At 37.4% G+C, this 12,292-nt stretch overlaps 1 protein-coding gene and 1 long non-coding RNA gene across 2 annotated transcripts; both read left to right on the forward strand.

Moving 5' to 3' along the window:
* Positions 1-3,845: 3,845 nt before the first annotated feature.
* Positions 3,846-6,209, forward strand: LOC127988508 (SLAM family member 5-like). The gene is made up of 4 exons (XM_052591311.1): positions 3,846-4,065; positions 4,416-4,733; positions 4,945-5,253; positions 5,335-6,209. Exons 1-4 carry the CDS (start codon positions 4,017-4,019, stop codon positions 5,484-5,486), a joined length of 828 nt encoding a protein of 275 aa, XP_052447271.1. The 5' UTR covers positions 3,846-4,016; the 3' UTR covers positions 5,487-6,209.
* Positions 6,210-7,686: 1,477 nt separating this feature from the next.
* On the forward strand, positions 7,687-9,583 carry LOC127988522 (uncharacterized). The gene is made up of 4 exons (XR_008161709.1): positions 7,687-8,135; positions 8,411-8,469; positions 8,558-8,623; positions 9,290-9,583. It is a non-coding gene; the product is annotated as an uncharacterized LOC127988522 (long non-coding RNA).
* Positions 9,584-12,292: the final 2,709 nt, after the last annotated feature.

Here is a 12,292-nt window from a genome sequence, read left to right on the forward strand (position 1 = left end):
CAGTGTCTGGAAATTACATTGAAATAACATGAGTCTAAATCAAACGCATCCTTGAGAGTGTTGATTTGGTCCAGAAACAGTATAATTTATGCCTAAATGAACCTTAAATGATGTTGAAAATATGTCCACGGACCACTTTTCAACTAGTTTTTAACCTTGTAAGGAGGTTCTGTGAACGTCTAAATCAGACGTACAGAAGACGTCAAAAAAAGACGTCATAAAAACTTTCATTCTGTCTCCTCAGTGGACGAATTTTCAACGTCAGCAAAGACATAAAAAAGACGTCCACTGGACGTAACTTTGCCCAGTGGGAATGGTCACAAAATGGATATAGGAGAAGATACCAATTTAATATAAACAGATGATACTTTATAAAGTTTATCTCAATATTTGACAGTGGCTGTGAGACTGCACTAAAATAAGAGCACAATTATCATGAAATTGTGTTTATCACTATAGCAACGGTTTACAGGTATGTCCTTTCAGAATCATCACTGGCCGATAGAAATAAAAGTTGATCGATTTCTTCACTTTCAAATAACGAGGAGCAGAATATTTTCCTGAAATAAAGGGGAGAAAATGTCTATGTTTTGCAATATAGTAAAGAAAATTAAAAGTGTCATGAAAATTGAATTGGCAGACACATTAGATTATTGCAGTGTCATTTATCAACTGCATGACAGATAATTATATGTAACAATAATTGTCTTGTCATGCTATATAAATTAAAACAGTAATGATACACCCCTTTCATTTTCCTTTCTCATACTCTGATGATATGAAATAATAATATTTTCTAAAATTATTTAATTCATAATTCATTCTTCTATCTGAAGACCTGATCGTCTTACTGTGGATAATCAACACAATTAATTTACTATATTCGTATGTTAGCCTAAAGATCAGCTTAATTTAACCAAAGAGTATAGAAGCTTCTATACTCTTTGATTTAACAAAACAATAATTTCAGGGACATGGAGTTACAGGCTAATGTTTTTTGTTCATTTCTTCTTTTGTGCATTATGAAGGCTTTATAAAATTGTACAGCATTTTTAGCTTTTTAAACAGCATTCTCCGTCCTACACCAATATGCACACATTTCCTATCATAGATACAGTCGGCATCTAGTCATAGCTGGGGGCGTGGCGAGGGCGGAGTCGGCGTGGGGGAAAACACTGCGAGCATCGTGTGTATCTGAATGGGAAAATGCACATATTGAGCACTCATACCCAGAGACACGTAGAGCAATTGTAGTCTCTTTTAACTTTAATATTCATATACACTAGTCCATATCAATATTTGATTCATTTTACAGCCCTAATATAGATGTATTCATTCAAAAATAGCCAAATCCCGTGACGTTCTGCTTTATACAGCAAGTTCTATTTTTGACTGGATTCCGCGATTCAATCGTTTCGCAAACACAGACGGGGTGAATTTATGAATGAAAGTGTAAAAGTTTTGACACAAAATTAAGTTGTTACGTGTCCACATGCTTTTTTAAGTGGGTTTATGTTCGACACAAGGTTAACGTTACATAGTTTTGCTTCAGGTAGAATGATAAGGCTAATTATATATGCATTCCACTTTCTGAAACAACCTTACACAGTTTTGATAACGTTAATAATGAACATGATGTTAATATAGCCTGCCTGTGATGAAATGCCGACTGCACACACACACATGCTTGGTCTTGGGATTCCACAACTTCCCTTGATCATCCTCACAAAGTAGCCATTTTGTAATTGTTTCCGGCTATGTATGTTTATTAGGAAGGATGTAGAACTTCAATTCATAATTTGTTAGTTTATTGGAGGTACAGAAAACGACACAGCAACTCTTCGGCATTATTGTCCCGTGTATTTCAATTGTCGCCAAGGCTATAGGTGTGTTCGACATCGGCTGCGGCAGGATGCAACCGATCGGCGAGAGTAGCCGCGTGCAGGTGGGGAGGAGCTGCAAGCGGAGATATGAAGCCGGACACGTTGTGGCTCCCGTAGTTTGCTGCAATTACGTCAGTCATGGCAGATCACGTGGCGATTGCTTACTTGATCGCGTTTAAAAGTGGTGTTTTGAAAAAAAAAAAAAAAAAAGTGGTGTTTTGGAAGGGTGCCTTCCAAAACAAGATACCATATTGGATATATACTTTATCAGTATGACATGGGTGTTTCTGCTTATACAAAATGATAAAAGTAACCTATAAAAAAATTCCCTGGTGGGTATGTGTTTTTCAAGGTTTCAGCAACAAGATTTACAGTGCTGCCCTCCTGCTGAGCTTTTTAACATTTTAAACATAACACCACTGATTTTCATATACAGAAAAGCACAATTCTGTTGGATTTATATTGTGATTTAGACCAACTATTTGAAAGTGAACAGTGTTGTCAAGTTGTTACAGCAAGTTGTTAGCAGTTTGCTAACCACATGCAGGTGAAGTATAAACACAGCTAAATAAACTAGAGAATATGAAGAAACCAAACAAATGGAGGAACATAATGTATTATGTATCATTTGTATAGGAGCATTTATGACCACATTAGATTGTATGCTTTTTAGATTAACATTTTAGTTCTTAAAAATGCTCATTTGAATAGGTTATGCTGCTGAATACTGTAAAAGGTCTGTATAAAAAAGAAAGTCATGCAAAATAAACATACACAAACTTTATATTAACAATAAAGTAAATACAGTAAAACAATATTTAATAAATATGATTTATAAGATGAAGACGACATAAAAACGTATTGAACTGTTTTTAAAGTCCATATGAGAATTTCTGAAACTGAAGCCGACTTGCAATAAACTTGAAACGCACGTCATCGGTGTCATCAGTGAATCCAGCCAATCGTGGATCAGTTGTGTCGTCATCAGAACCTGTGCAGCCGCTCTTCAGAAGCTGCGCTGGCTGAGTTCTCCGGCTACTCTCGAATCGCTCTCGTGGTACTTTGACGGCACACGTCACAGTCACGTTGCGTCAGCGCTGTATCAAGTCGGACAAAATTTCTAACCGGCATGCACTGCTTCAAGTCAGCCGACGATCGGTTTGCGCAAAACTGCATGAAGTCGAACAAGCCTAATGTTTTCCCCCACGGGCTAAATTCACATCACGTGACGGGGCGTTCCCAGGGGGCGTTCCCAGACCAACCGTCTGTATCTATGTAAGTCAATGAAAGACGATTGAACCGAGTAGGTGTGTGGGGCGGCCCCGCCTCGATCTGCAGGCTGCAGCCGGGTGCTTCTCTTGACAGCGAGAACGTCAAAAAAACTAGTGCTTTGCTGCCATCTGCTGTTTGCATGTAGCAGAGATTAACACTTTATGTAAAGTTCTGACCAAGTGACCATAATGTTATTTCTACATTTATTTTCACTGTGCCTGGCTGGAAGACCTCCTTAAATTCAAAGGTGTCATTGCACTACTTTTTGGTCTTAAATGGTCTTTTCACCATTTCAAGCAGAGCACAATCAATACCATGACTTAGGTGCCCTTGAGCAAGGCACCGAACCCCCAACTGCTCCCTGGGCGCTGCAGCATAAATGGCTGCCCACTGCTCCGGGTGTGTGTTCACAGTGTGTGTGTGTGTTCACTGCTCTGTGTGTGTGCACTTCGGATGGGTTAAATGCAGAGCACAAATTATGAGTATGGGTCACCATACTTGGCTGAATGTCACGTCACTTTCACTTTTTTCACTTTCAATGCACTCTAGGGATCTTCGCAGGAGATTGACAACCAGTAGAGCCACTGCAGAAACTCTTCCACGGCCCTCATGTACTAGCCTTACTGTCATGAATGTCACTATTAATAGTTGTCTGTGAAAACCATCAGTGTGAAGACAGACAATGTCTGAAGGGAGGTGCTAATAGAGGAGTTTCACTAAACTCTTACAGAGCAGCAGCACACTCCTCTTCAGCTCTTCTGTCGCTAAAACATTGTCTACTTCTGTTGTGTTAGTTTTACATGAGACCTTTTAATCGTTAAAGACTGATATTAGAAACGGTTCTGTCAAATCCTAAAGGAAATGATTGACACATTTCTGTTCTTCTGTTTGTGCTCATGGAGTCTGGCTGGTAAGTTTGATTACTTTACTATTAGGCTTCAGTTCTGTGTTTATTATCACTTGTCCACATACAGTACATCATTGTGTTCTTTATCGTTTTCATCATTTATTTTTCTTGTAATGTTTTCAAGTTTTATCAGATTAATATACTCTGATTCATGTGTGTTTTGCTGTCGTTCTGTAAGTTACCGTTTTTCTCATCCAGTCAAATGAAAGGTTTAATTTATTGCAAATTCCTGAAATGTAGCCTACACTGAAGTCACTGCAGAACAGCTGTTTTGCAGGGAAACATTGTTAAATAGTTTAAAATAACTACAATTCCATTATTTCTCTGAGAAAGTGTTTGTGTTTGTCCTTCAGGAGTGTTTGGTGTTGATGCAGTGCAGTCAGTGTCAGTGACGGAGGGAGATTCTGTCTCTCTAAATGTGACTGATATACAGACGAATGATGAGATCGAGTGGAGGTTTGGAGGAATCCTCATTGCTGATATCAACATAAAGAACAATAAGAGCACATTTTATAATGATAGTGCTGATGAGAGATTGAGAGACAGACTGAAGCTGGATCAGACTGGATCTCTGATCATCACAGACACCAGCACCACAGACTCTGGACGTTATACAGTCACCAGCAGCAGAAGAAATACTCTGCTCAACACATTCAGTCTTTCTGTCTTTGGTGAGTAGAGAATTACTTACCCTGTTTCATAGATATAAATATTTTGACAATAATCACTATCACAGTTACTAAGGATACTCTAATAGAGATCTATAAAATCAGCTTTATCATTTAATGTAGTCATTAACACTTTAATTTCATTTTAAATATAAATGTAACAAATATCACAACTCTCATACTGATTTATTGTCTAACTCCCTAATATTTTCAGCTCATCTGCCTGTTCCTGTCATCACCAGAGACTCTTCACAATGTTCTTCCTCCTCATCATCATCATCATCATCACAGCAGAATTGTTCACTGTTGTGTTCAGTGGTGAATGTGGGTCACGTGACTCTCTCCTGGTACAAAGGAAACAGTTTATTGTCCAGCATCAGTGTGTCTGATCTCAGCATCAGTTTCTCTCTACATCTGGAGGTGGAATATCAGGAGAAAAACAGCTACAGCTGTGTGATCAACAATCCCATCAGAAACCAGACCACACATCTGGACATCAGTGAACACTGTCAGCCATGTCCAGGTACATTAACAACACTACTATTATCACAAAGTAAATTGTTAATATTTCTATGTTATTGTTGTTCATTTCTTCTCTCATAAGCCTGTCACTGCTATGGTTCTACTGAAGCTGTGATCCGATTGGCTCTCTCTGTTCTGGTGGGCGTGGCCAGTGTTGCTGTGCTGGTTTATGAATGCAGATCCAGTCTTCAGCAGAAGAAGAGAGAAAAAACATCAGCATCAAACACAGATTAATTAAATATAGATTTTATTGAATGACTGGGATCAATAATCACGAAAATTTATTTGAGTAATAAAGAGACATTTTTTTCAAATGTTAACTTTACTGTAGAAAGATAGTTAATGTACACATTAGTGGTGTTTATATTACATTTCACAATCTTTGCATTTACATTTACTAATTTCACAGACGCTTTTATCCAAAGTGACTTACAATTGAGGACAACAGAAGCAATCAAAACCAAAAAAAGAGCAATAATAAGTTCTGTGATAAGTCTCCTTTAGTCTAATGCAGTATTAGTAGCAAGGTTTTTAAAAAGAATAAAAGAAAGCAAATCAAGAGAATAGAAAAAGAATACTCAAGTGTTAGTGGGTCTTTTTATAATAAATAAAAATAAAATAAGTAGGTAGGTAGAATAGAAATAGAAATAGAATGGAGAGTGTATTAGAAGGTCAAGAAGAGATGTTTTTGCCGTTTCTTGAAGATAGCTCAGATTGAGATGGTCATGAGTTATAGTTCTAGTAAAAGATTGTGAAAGTGATTTTGTGCCTCTTTGTGATGACACTTCAGTGCACTGTTCACTTGTGGAATGCAAGCTTCTAGAGAGGACACATAAGTCAATATAAATATAAATATAAATTATTTAATGTTTCTGAATGAGTGAATAATCCTATTTCAGCTGACACCATCAAATTTGAACATAAGCACTGAAACAGCTAACAATAAATAAATAAATTCTTATTTCATCTGATTACTCTTCTCATGCTGATCACATTCATTGTCTTACATTAAGCCTTAATCCATTACAGTGACCACAATTTTAAAAGGTAAGGTTTTTTTTTTCTTTTTTGTGATGTGAGCGAGTGCTACTATACTTAAACCTCCAGAGCTACACGGTTTCCTGCTCTCATGGCTTATATTGCTGTTAGTGTTGTTGTCTATTGTGTAATGAGTGATGATTGTCAAAGAACCAGTTCACCAGACATTTGTTGTAAATGTTAAGTTAAGTGAATTAGTCAAATTGTGATTTGTTTTTAAGTCTGGCTATCTCTTTCTGAGCATGGGAGGGAGGTGGGTGTCTTTTTGTTTTATTCATTTTCTCCTGGTTTATTTAGCATAGAGGGTGCTGGGAGGAAGGTTTTTATTTATTTTATTTATTTATTTATTAGGTTAGTTTTATACAATTAGTTAGTTTGCTTTGGCATTGCCCCCTCTCAAAGTTTATTTTCCTCTTTATTTATTATTGTTGCATTTTAAATGAGCCTGTTATTATATATCCTTGATAGTGAAAGCGATCAATAATTGTTACTGGGATTCCTAATTGTTACATTGTCAGAAATAAGGGTACAGATGGAGTCCATTTTTGTCCCCCAAGGTACAATCTAAACTAACGTACCCCATAGGGCTTATTATTGGACCTAAGGTACATATATGAGGTACATATATGTTCCCAAACATTAAAAGGTACATATATGTACCGTTTCTTTTAAAGGTTAAGGTACAATTTGTAGAGCCAGCCCTGATTGGCTTCTTGAATTTCAATGTAAAAGAACGTCCGGTTTCTTTCTGTTACTTTCTTTTGGCGGAGACGAAGGCTGCATCCGAAAACTGAAAAATGCTGCCTTCGGAGGACGCATTTCAAGGTCGTGAGGCATCAAGGCACATCCGAATTCAATGTTAGCTTCACTTCCTGTCTCCTGAGATGCCTTCATCTGGCCGATTTTTGAAGGCAGCATAGATGTATCCTTTGCTGCCTTTGATATCCCACAATCCTGTGCGTTACATTCTGTGAGAGTTAAGCAAACAAAAGAAAGATGGCGTCTGAAAGTTGCGGGCGGTGGTCAGTTTGTGTGTAAATGTATGTTTCTGATCAATGTTTTCCACTTTTGATGTCATTTCTAGCGAGAAAACAATATTGCAGTAATGAAATATTCACTTAGTTATCACCAAAGCTCTCTATGTTTTGCTGTAGATCATTAAACCATTACACTGCCTCAGAAGCCTGTCCAAAATCAGTTTCATGAGGTGCCTTCATGCAAAAACGCTGCCTGCAAAGTCATTGCCTGATAAGACAGCGAGGCAGCAAGTCACCTGCCTAAGTTTTCGGATCCAGCCGTGGTCATAGCACGGTTACGCATGGTTCTTACCAGATTTGGGTAGTCCAGGGGCCAAAAAGTAAAAGTCATGCCATATTTTTGCTCTATCCATGAACTCAGCTAGCCTGACTACGTCAGACTTCCTACTTCCGCTCAATTTCATTTAGCTTCTGTACTCAGTCTGATACAGCTTCAGAGCTTTCTGTTTCCCACCGGTCTGAAAACAGCCGGGCCAATCAACGAGCAGAGGGTGGGCTGAGAGCCGTGACGTAGATGCTTAGCGCCGAGTTTTACATTGTAGGTTAGAGAAATCGAAAACCGAAACGACCGCGGAAATGGGAAACGAGACACGGGATGCAATTCGCTCGAATAACCCCAGAGTGCAGTCTGGACGATGGGGCGGGGCGACACTTCGAGGCGGAGCGACACGTGTCGCCCCGCCCATATTTGTTTTCCCCGCCTTTGACATTTTCCTCCGAGCCAGCAGGGGGCAGTTTGCGTTGAAACAAACAGAACGGTGGCAACTACAGCAGCAGAGTAATAACGCTATTCCGTTGATTGCTTGAGGTGAGTAAAGGTGGTTGTGTAAATATCTTATAATATGAAATGCGATGTTCGATCATTTATTTATCCATGGTACGTTCAATTTGAATAATTATTGTTAATAATTGTTATAAATTGCTCATTTTATTGTTCTTTGTGGATTGTAACAGTACACTCTGTACATGGCTTTAGTTCATAGATTCGATTTTACAGAGGTATGGCATCACATTTGTCAAGTTATTTGAACAGACATGCATGATTTTTGTGTGTATATTATTATTGTTATTATTTTTTTTCAGGATGACATGATCAGGAGGTGGTGGTGTTCTGTTCTCCTGGACAGCTTTACTCCGCAAATGTATGTAGCTGTTTGAATCTTGCTACATGAAACATTACTCTGTACTATATCTAGCAATATACCTACCTCTTGACATTTGTTCTTTTAGAGCTCAACCACTGAGGGGAGGAACTTCACCATTCACCATGTCTTCAGGCAGAGTCCAGCAAAGCAGGTTATTTGTGCACATACATTCATTAAGAACTAATAATTACATATGTGTGTATGCAGAGGTATTTTAGTTATTACAGCTACATAGTTGTTCAGATGTGAAATTGGTATTATGTACAAGTACTATATTGGTCAATACTGTGGATTATTTAATATATAACTATCAGTTAACATCAGCATCAAAGACATTTAAAAACATTTCAGCTTAATTCATTTTCAGCGAGTTTTTTAAATAACTTCTGTTTGGGATCTAATGGATTTTGTTCACCATATAAGACAGAAATATTTATATTCAATGTAAAAGATCTTCATGTGGATCATGCATACAAATATATACAAATATCTCACTGGATTATTACAATTAATGGCAAAATGAATGTGTGGAAATGTAAACTAATATATCCTACTGACACACAACAGCAAAAGATATAAATAATTGTCTTAAAACAGTTTTTTTTTTCAATGTGAAAATACTAACATGCCTAATACTTCTGCACAGTACTGTATATATTAAAATTTTATTAGTGGTATGATAAAAGAATGAGTATGCAGTTGTGACAACGATCTATAGAGTTTTAAAGCAAGGTTGTCTGCATTCAGTGTTTATACAATGTTTGATAACATTTATATACATGTATAAATAAACCTATGTATGTTTTTGATTCAACAGCTTCCACTGGAAATCCTCAGGGAAGTTATTTTGTCGGCGAGTGACTCTGCATATTTGACACTGTCTCTGGTTTGCAGATGGTTTAGGGATGTGCTCCGAAGTTTTTCGGAAAGCGGCACAGTTTGCCTGGCTAGACAGAAAGATTTCCCCGTTTAATGCTCATTCTCCAATTGAATTTTGTAGTAGAAGGCTGTTAAACTTTTTTTGTATTATTATTATTATCTTTCATGTATTTTGTCTTTACACTATAAGTTGTGGCCAACTGGAAGAATTGTCCTCCTGTCTCCTGACCGGAACGAGTTCAGACGGATGTACAGCATCAGGGAACGCTTGCAGTGCAGAGCCCTTTTCAAGTTTAACCCACCAGGGTACAGGGAAGAGGTGATCTTCTGGGCTTTTGTTTACACAGGATTTTGTTCCAAGGACTGTTTTTTTTTTTTGCGGCATGAAACACATTTGTGTTCAAGTTTATTTTATTTGTATAGCGCTTTTTACAAAACAAATCGTTACAAAGCAACTTTACAGAAAATTATGTTTCTACAATATTTAGTAGTAGCTAGTAGTTTGTGCACATTTGACAGGATTTTAGAAAAACTAAAAAATAATAATAATACAAGACGTAGTCAGCTAGACGATGAACTATCAATATTATTAATTAAGTTATTAGATGATTAAGTCACACATTTAGGAATAATTGTTAGTTCTGTTTGTTCATTCAGGGTTAGCATCATCTGAGGTCCTCTGAGGGTCAGCATCATCTCTTCTGGATCCAGACTGGAGCTTGTGTAAATCCTAGTTACCACGGGATGTGAATCCCGTGGCAAAACATAGAAACAAAATACAGACATCATTAGCATAGCTGCTGATCCAACAAAGTAAAATTAGTTTAACCCAAGCTAATGAATAAAAATGCACCTTTGATCAGAAGCAACTACACTCACAATTAAAAAGATACATTATTCGAATGCTTGGCGAAAGAGATGTGTTTTTAATCTAGATTTAAACAAAGAGAGTGTGTCTGAACCCCGAACATTATCAGGAAGGCTATTCCAGAGTTTGGGAGCCAAATGTGAGAAGGCTCTACCTCCTTTAGTGGACTTTGCTATCCTAGGAACTACCAAAAGTCCAGCGTTTTGTGACCTTAGGGAGCGTGATGGGTTGTAACGTGGTAGAAGGCTAGTTAGGTACGCTGGAGCTAAACCATTTAGGGCCTTATAGGCAAGTAATGATAATTTGTAACTGATGCGGAACTTAATAGGTAGCCAGTGCAGAGACTGTAAAATTGGGGTAATATGATCATATTTTCTTGACCTCGTAAGGACTCTAGCTGCTGCATTTTGGACGACCTGTAGCTTGTTTATTGAAGAAGCAGGACAACCACCTAGAAGTGCATTACAATAGTCCAGTCTAGAGGTCATGAATGCATGAACTAGCTTTTCTGCATCAGAAACAGATAACATGTTTCGTAGCTTGGCAATGTTTCTAAGATGGAAGAATGCAGTTTTTGTAACATTGGAAATATGATTTTCAAAAGACAAATTGCTGTCTAATATAACACCCAGATTTCTGACTGTAGAGGAAGTAACAGTACATCCGTCTAGTTGCAGATTGTAATCTATAAGATTCTGTGTAGTGTTTTTTGGTCCAATAATTAATATCTCCGTCTTATCCGAATTTAATTGGAGAAAATTATTTGTCATCCAATCTTTTACATTTTTAACACACTCTGTTAGCTTAGATAATTGGGAAGTTTCATCTGGTCTCGTTGATATATATAGCTGAGTATCATCAGCATAACAGTGGAAGCTAATTCCGTATTTTCTAATAATATTACCAAGGGGCAACATGTATATTGAAAATAGAAGGGGACCTAGGACGGATCCTTGTGGCACTCCATATTTTACTGATGATAAATGAGATGACTCCCCATTTAAGTAAACAAAATGGTAGCGATCGGACAGGTAGGATCTAAACCATCTTAGAGCCTGCCCTTGAATACCTGTATAGTTTTGTAATCGATCTATGAGTATGTCATGATCTATGGTGTCGAACGCAGCACTAAGATCAAGTAAGACTAGAAATGAGATGCAGCCTTGGTCTGACGCAAGGAGCAGGTCATTTGTAATTTTAACAAGTGCAGTTTCTGTGCTATGGTGGGGCCTAAAACCTGACTGAAATTCTTCATACAGATCATTTTTATGCAGGAAGGTGCTCAATTGAGCAGACACAACTTTTTCTAAAATTTTAGACATAAATGGAAGATTTGAAATAGGCCTATAATTTGCCAATACACTAGGATATAGTTTTGGTTTCTTAATAAGAGGCTTGATAACCGCCAGCTTGAATGGTATTGGGACGTGTCCTAAAGATAACGACGAGTTAATGATATTGAGAAGCGGTTCTTCGGCTACAGGTAACAGCTCTTTCAGTAATTTAGTGGGTACAGGATCTAATAAACATGTTGTTGGTTTAGATACAGTGATAAGTTTATTTAGCTCCTCCTGTCCTATGGTTGTAAAGCACTGCAGTTTATGTTTGGGTGCGATGGATGAAACTGAAGTGTTAGATGCTGTAGAATCTACATTCGCTATTGTATTTCTAATGTTATCTATTTTATCAGTGAAGAAATTCATAAAGTCATTACTATTTAACGTTGGTGGAATATTTGAATCAGGTGGCGTCTGGTAATTTGTTAACTTAGCCACTGTGCTAAATAAAAACCTTGGATTGTTTTGGTTATTTTCAATGAGTTTGTGTATATGCTCTGCCCTAGCAGTTTTTAGAGCCTGTCTATAGCTGGACATACTGTTTTTCCATGCAATCCTAAAAACTTCTAAGTTAGTTTTTCTCCATTTGCGTTCAAGACTACGAGTTACTTTCTTGAGAGAGTGAGTATTACTGTTATACCATGGTACAGTACGTTTTTCTCTAACTTTTTTCAATTTGATTGGGGCAACAGCTTCTAATGTATTAGAGAAAATAGTGCCCATGTTGTCAGTAATT

The sequence above is a fragment of the Carassius gibelio genome, chromosome B22 (genome assembly GCF_023724105.1).
Source record: "Carassius gibelio isolate Cgi1373 ecotype wild population from Czech Republic chromosome B22, carGib1.2-hapl.c, whole genome shotgun sequence".
NCBI classification, from domain to species: Eukaryota; Metazoa; Chordata; class Actinopteri; order Cypriniformes; family Cyprinidae; genus Carassius; species Carassius gibelio.

Excerpts from the sequence above, each read along its gene's own strand:
- LOC127988508 (XM_052591311.1), top strand. The coding sequence starts at position 4,017 with ATGATTGACACATTTCTGTTCTTCTGTTTGTGCTCATGGAGTCTGGCT. Across the intron at positions 4,734-4,944 it reads ATTCAGTCTTTCTGTCTTTG|CTCATCTGCCTGTTCCTGTC; the intron begins GTGAGTAGAGAA and ends TAATATTTTCAG. Across the intron at positions 5,254-5,334 it reads ACACTGTCAGCCATGTCCAG|CCTGTCACTGCTATGGTTCT; the intron begins GTACATTAACAA and ends TTCTCTCATAAG.